This window comes from Colobus angolensis, unplaced genomic scaffold, assembly GCF_000951035.1.
Source record: "Colobus angolensis palliatus isolate OR3802 unplaced genomic scaffold, Cang.pa_1.0 Scaffold28, whole genome shotgun sequence".
In the NCBI taxonomy this organism is placed as follows: Eukaryota; Metazoa; Chordata; class Mammalia; order Primates; family Cercopithecidae; genus Colobus; species Colobus angolensis.
Window position 1 is genome coordinate 6,945,074 of NW_012116043.1, and position 7,015 is coordinate 6,952,088.

Below are 7,015 nucleotides of genomic sequence, written 5' to 3' on the forward strand. Positions count from 1 at the left end.
TGGTCTCGATCTCCTGACCTCGTGATCCGCCCGTCTCGGCCTCCCAAAGTGCTGGGATTACAGGCTTGAGCCACCGCGCCCGGCCCCTACTGTTAGATTTAAAAGTTGAGATAACCAAGGTACTGGCCGGCCAAAGGCATTAGTGAGAAAATAAACATTTTTACAGAGACAAGGAATTTAATTAGGGTTCTAACAAATAGTTAATTATAGTAAGAAAAACCAAATTGAGTAATTTTCTAACTCCCTTGGCAGTGGTGGTCTCGCAGACATAATGAACATCACATAATGAAGTTACTACTTTCCAGATCTATAAACAGGCTCATGTAACTAACTGATACTCAGTAAAATGGTTCACAGCTTTCTCAAAAATAAATTTGACTTAATTGTGACAGAAACAACCCAGTTTTTAAAAGCCTAAGGAAAAATACTATAGGGAAAAAATGAAAAGATCAACCTACAGGACTTTTGGTTTTCTTCATTCTCTTTGTATAACCGGTTTACTTTCTCTACCAGTTCCCATTTTTCACAACAGCCAGAATAGTTGACAAAATTCCGAGCCAGAATTTCCTTCAGCTGGCGCACGCTCATCCCTTCCACATCATCAAGGCTTGACAAGTCAGACAGCGAAGCTCTCGCTCTCTCCTTGGAGAGCCCGGGGTTCTGAAACCACAGAGCATCCATTAGCCCTGGTCCCACAAGTCCAGACCCTCCTCACTCGAAACTCATCACTGGCCCTGAATATTCTCCCAGTCACCTCAGCAGTCCTAGAAGTGTTTCAGTATACTGTCCTACATTAGAAACATCCTGTTCTCATCTAGAGAAAGTCCACAGGGCACCCTCCCTTCCTGTCAGGTTGACATGTCAGGGAAACCAAATTTTATAGGTGGCCTCACCCGATCCTCCACGTTTTCTTCATCATCATCATCATCCTCGTCCTCCTCCTCATCGTCGTCATCATCATCTTCCATGTTTGCTGAAGTGATTTCACTTTGTACCTACACTTACACAATGTATCTGCTTAGGTCAGGAATCAATCCGTATTTATCACTAGAGAAAACCTTAACATCGATGCTCCCCATGATGACCAGAAAGCCAGCATAATCCACATCTTTGGATTCTGAATGCTACTGAACCTTCCAAAGAGTTGGGTCTTACAAAATTACATGAAGAACCTACCTTCCATAAAGTTAGCTCAAAACACAAATTCCTGTGTGTGTGTAAAGTTATAAAATCTAACCCAAGTATTAACTCTCTCAGGAAGGTCCCATAATGGAATGCCAAAGCCATTAAGGATATGGGATGGCACTGTGTCATTATCAAAGCACCTGTAAATGGCTAGTTTAACTGGAGCCTATAAGATGCAGACAGAAAAAAGCTAAAGCTCTGACAGGTCAGCCCAAGCATCAGGGGCATCTGATTTGAAAGATCTCAGTCCTACCACAGTGTACTTAAGACAATCTAATTCCAATGACGGCTTTCTAGACTTCACTGATGGCTGAGGCTAGTTCTAGTTTTTAAAATTTCTCAATCAGAATGCTTTAGAAAAAACAAATCTTTTCAGTTTGGGTTATGTACCTTCTTTCACATATTTTCTTTTGACTATATTTTGACAATAGCTCTACAATAAGCTAGGTCAGTTCCCAATTTCAAATATTCCACCCTGGCTCATGCCTGTTATCCCAGCACTTTGGGAGGCTGAGGCAGGTGGATCACAAGGTCAGAAGTTCAAGACCAGCCTGGCCAATATGGTGAAACCCTGTCTCTACTAAAGAAAAAAAAAAAATACAAACATTAGCTGGGCATGGTGGCATGTACCTGTAGTCCCAGCTCCTCGGCAGGCTGAGGCAGGAAAATGGCCTGAACCCGGGAGGCGGAGCTTGCAGTGAGCCAACACTGTGCCACTGCACTCCAGCCTGGGTGACAGAGTAAGACTCCATCTCAAAAAAAAAAAAGGTGAGGGGGGTAGAAAGGCATGCCAGTTTACAAATCCAAATTCCAGGGGGAAATGCTGGCCCTCTGCCAAACAAGCTAATTTCCAAGTATCAAGCCTGTTACACTAAACATTTCTGATGTCTGGCTAATAAACCAGGGTTACTTCAAACTACTATCTAAAAAATCCACCAAGCATTTTGTACTCTCTATAAAGAAGCCACTAAAACATAATACACAAATCTAAGAGTAAACATTAAACTGTTTTAAGCTAAGACTATGTATAAATTGAATTTTTGAATTTAAGTTTAGACAAAACCAGCACATACTGGTTAGCTTCTATGGCCTGGATTTAAAGACGCCACCAAGTTACCAATTTGGAGGAAATGTTAAAATTTCCAGAGTCTCATGGAAAGTTTGGACAAAAAGCAGAAGTGCCCACAAAGCTCTGGTAACTTATGCTGCTTCTATAGGGAAGCCATGACCTGCTGAAGCCAGTTACTACTAATTATGGTTGCAGATAAGTGGGAGGCCTTGATTTACATGCTTTGATCTTCAAAAGCAGAAAAATTTTTTCTTTACAACTAACCACACAAACTTTCTGCCCAAAGTACAGGGGCATCTGCCTCTTGGCGTTCACAGGTATTTTCAGGTCTGTTGATTGACTACTAGATTCTGAGCACCCAAGGCCATGTGTGTTACTCACTGCAGAGTCAGGAGATAACAGACTCTTGAGAAATGGCCACTCCCAACTGCACTGAATTCACTGTTGGTCTCAGCTCAACCATCCTGAGTTGAGTCAAGTTGGACCTAAAAGAGATTTCAGAACATTTTTGCATAATATCTCAAGTTCCTCTTTTTCTTTTCTTTCTTTTTTTTTTTTGAGATGGCATTTCGCTCTTGTTGTCCAGCCTGGAGTGCAATGGCATGATCTTGGCTCACTGCAACCTCCACCTTCCGGTTTCAAGCAATTCTCCTGCCTCAGCCTCCCGAGTAGTTGGGATTACCCTGCCACCATGCCTGGCTAATTTTCATATTTTTAGTAGAGACAGTTTCACCATGTTGGCCAGGCTGGTCTCAGAACTCCTGACCTCATGATCCACCTGCCTCAGCCTCCCAAAGTGCCAGGATTACAGGCGTGAGCCACCACACCTGGCCCAAGTTTCTCATTTCTTATGTGGTACTGGAAGGGTTAAGAGCAACTCTGGCATCAGAGCTAGGTTCAAATTCTGCATAGCCACTTTCTAACCATGAGGTTTTAGACAAGTCTGACTTCTCTGAGGTTGGGTTCCCCATCTGAGAAGCAAGGCAATGTTTATTTCAGAAGGTTGCTTTGAGGACTGCAGAGGCAACTACAGCACCTAGCACAATACCTGGACACAAGAAACAGCACATCAGCAGTTAACCTTGGTGACAGGCAAGCAGGAAATGTAAGCACTGTTGCTCATGTGGCATTGTTCTTTTTTCTTTTTTTTTGAGACAAGGTCTGGCTCTGTTACCCAGGCTGGATTTCAGTGGTGTGATCTTGGCTCACTGCAACTTCCACACCCAAGGCTCAAGCCATCCTCCCACCTCAGCCTCCCGAGTAGCTGGGGCTACCACGCCTGGCCAATTTTTTCATAGTTTTTCCAAAGATGGGGTTTCGCCATATTGTCCAAGCTAGTCTTGAACTCGTGAGCTCAAGCATTCCTCCAGCCTCAACCTCACAAGGTGTGAGCCACTGCACCCCATATGATATCTTTGAAGGTGCTCCCACCATCTCTTCTGAAGAGGGGTGCTAGGCCAGGGCGCAGATACCCACTCATACTGTATGCTTCTGATTTAGGAACTGACCAAGACAATGTAAACAAAAGCTTTTAAAACTAATTTTATTCCTAAAGTTAAAATCAGCTAGCGGGTAGCACTGAAAATACACCTTCACTATACAAAACAGTGTAAACTGATTACACATTGATAAGGAATTTAGCACACACTTCTAATAAAAGAAGCTAGATGCAGCCCTTGCTATAAAAAGCTATACCTGAACAAAAATGGACATGTGGAGTCTAAGGCCCTGGCAGTCGACTAGAGAATGTCAGTTGTTCCCAATTATGTTTAAATGCAGAAACAGCAACAATGTGGAAACCTTACATTCATCAAATGTTAGCATTTAAAATATACATGACTAATAAAGTGAACATTCAGAGAAGCCACTGTTCGGCATGTTCCGTGTAGGCCACTTGTAGACACTGATCTCATCCAAAGAGGACAGAAGTTTCAAACATCTGAGCAGTTTAAGTTAAAAATAGGATGAAGGAGAAATAAGAGAACAGGATAAGTGTCCTCCCAAGACAGCAGTGGCTGATGCCCACATGGCGCAAACAGGTTGACTTCAATGAGTGTTCATGGGATGTGTGATAAAGCCCAGCTGAGCCCAGGAAGCTCACGTGTCCACAGGCAGGCAGGCTCATGGCATAGACCAATGTTTCCACAACTCAGGATGGATCTTTCTGTCCCCACTTAGTAGTGAAAATAATGTTTAAAAATAGCTTCAGCCTTTGAACAGTAGCTTTCCAGTCCCTTCTGTGCATTGAAATATTTGGGGTCAAGTGTGGGGGTGACTGTCCTGGTGAGGGGAGCCTCAGTTTCAGGACTTGAACACGTGCACGGCTCGCACCACATACTGCCGGCAGATGGGACACTCACTCATGCGCTTGCCACACTTGGTGCAGGTAACCATGTGCCCGCACTCCAGCAGGACACAGTCGATGACGGCATCCATGCAGATGCGACACAGGCTGTCGTCTTCCTCATCCTGCAGCTGCAGCCGCTCACCATCTGAAAGGCAACAGAGAGCTAAAGCCTCGGCTTTGGGCGTGGCTGGCCAGCTAGCCACCCTCCCTGTCCAAAGCTGAGCAGCCACCTGCTGAATGACCACTGCAGGCCCAATGCCACCCCAGTGTTGTACAAGAAATAATCCCAACTTCTCTGCACTTTGGTTCTCTCCACTAGAAAAGGCAGTGATAAAAGCTATACCTCAGGGTTTTGTAAAGAATAAAATGCTTGAAGTACCCAACAAATGTTATGTATTTCTATTTTATATCTTTGTCTAATTCAAGACGTTTGTGATAGGGATATATTACTTCTGTAACTAGAAAAAGAAACCCTCAGCTGGTCTTCTGCAGATGGGCTTTGGAGTCAGGATGCTACTGGAATTTAACTCAGTTGCCCCAGCTTTGTATCCTTGGGAACATCACAGTCTCCGGCACCTCATCTCAGTAGGAAAAGGAGCCTTAGTTGCCCCCATAGGAAAGTTAGGAATAATTGTGCATCCTTCCCTCCCTAGCCTTAGAATCATCTCAAGCCACCCGTGTTCCTTGCCCTGCTGAAGTCTAACTTGAAAGAGATAGACCGTCCTGGCTCTTGGCCCATCTTTACGTCTGAGAAAATAGTCTGTGAATAAGAAAGACTACAAATAAGTTAAAGTTAACCCCAGCCTGAGATTTGGCCATAGGGCTATGGATTTGAGTGCTTCCCTTTCTACAGGTCAGAGGAGATCGGAGGGAATCATGAATAGTTGGAACAGAACAGGAATTCAAGCTTGAAAGGTCAGTAGTCTCTAGATTTAAGGGAAGCGTTTTACTGCCATTCATGGGAAGAGATTCTTGTGATCTGGGGTCTTAGTTCATGGCCCACAACTACTGGTGTGGACCTGGGGAGAAAGGATCTATGGAATAAGATGGCAGATATGCCAACGGAGAAGGCACTAGGCAACTCAAGATGAAATCAGAGTGGGCCTTGGTCTCCCGTTCTGTGTAGAGGGTTCCTTCCCACTCTTTAGAACTTAGGAAAGCAGAGAAGCCAGCGTCTTGTCAGGGTTATGGGAACAATCTTGGTATCAGTGACTTGGAACCAGTCAAGCTAGGAAAGATGCCAACTGTGCTCAAAACAAAATGTGTGTTCCACCCAAGCCAGAGATTGAACTAGGGTTAGATTATACAGTGAGTTAATGGAGAAGGACACTGGAAAACATGCTGTCATAATAAAAACCATGTTATATCCTACACCATAAACTACTTAAGGGTGGGAGTGGCATTATCGTTGTGCACTATACATAGTTGTTGTTTACATTTATGAAGTAAACTGACTTCTCCCCTCACTGCCAGAAAACCATTTCTCAGCCAGTAGCCTAGGACTTCTAAAAGCTCTAAGGATGAAGATTCCTGCATCTACCATTGTGACATCATCTTAGATATAGAATTGCCAAAATACTTTGTGTTCATTCTGGGCATAAACGTGTTCCTCAACAAATGCTGTATTATAACCAGCTTTTAAAGGAGAAAACTCAAAATGATAAAAGTTAATAATGGGAGGGCTGTTTAAGCTAGACAGGAACATAAGATTTGTTAGTCTGAATACCACTGAGGGCCAGGCATGGTGGCCCTTGCCTAGTTCAGCACTAGTCTGGGCAACATAGTGAGACACTGTCTCAATTTAAAAATATTGAAGTACACATATTATTTTTTACAATTAAAAAGAAAAAATAAAATACAACTGATTTTTTCTTGTCCATAAATGTTCCATGGCTTGATCATGTTACCAGCTGAGGGAGAATTTCTTTGCCAAATTTCATCAATACATAGAAGTTTTTGTTCTGTTTTTTGTTTTTGAGACAGTCTTGCTCCGTCACCTAGGCTGGAGTGCAGTGGTGTGACTATGGCTCCCTGCAGGTTCAAGCAATCCTCCCCACTCAGCCTCCCAAGTAGCTGGGACCACAGGTTGGTGCCACCACATCAGGTTTTTTTGGTTTTGTTTTTTTTTGTAGGGATGGGATCTATGTTGCCCAGGCTGGTCTCAAACTCCTAGGCTCAAGTGATCCTCCCACCTCAGCCTCCCAAAGTCCTAGAATTACAGGTGTGAGCCACCACACCCAGCCTAGTTCAGAAGTTCTTAACCTCAGCTTTTTGTGACTTACACAGAAATCTACAAATAGTTAATGCTAAGAACTATGTAACAAGGGCCGGGCGCGGTGGCTCAAGCCTGTAATCCCAGCACTTTGGGAGGCCGAGACGGGCGGATCACGAGGTCAGGAGATCGAGACCATCCC

General features: G+C 43.8%; 1 protein-coding gene across 2 annotated transcripts in view; it reads right to left on the bottom strand.

The window, feature by feature from the left end:
- Positions 1 to 164: 164 nt before the first annotated feature.
- The window catches only part of RNF34 (ring finger protein 34, E3 ubiquitin protein ligase), a 23,938-nt gene continuing 17,087 nt past the window's right edge, over positions 165 to 7,015 (bottom strand). For both annotated transcript variants that reach the window (XM_011948514.1, XM_011948513.1), the window contains 2 exons: positions 894 to 995; positions 165 to 660 (listed from right to left, as the gene is read on the bottom strand). In XM_011948514.1, coding sequence (XP_011803904.1) covers positions 415 to 660; positions 894 to 995 — 348 coding nt within the window. In that variant the 3' untranslated portion in view covers positions 165 to 414. The remainder of the gene's footprint in view (positions 661 to 893; positions 996 to 7,015) is intronic.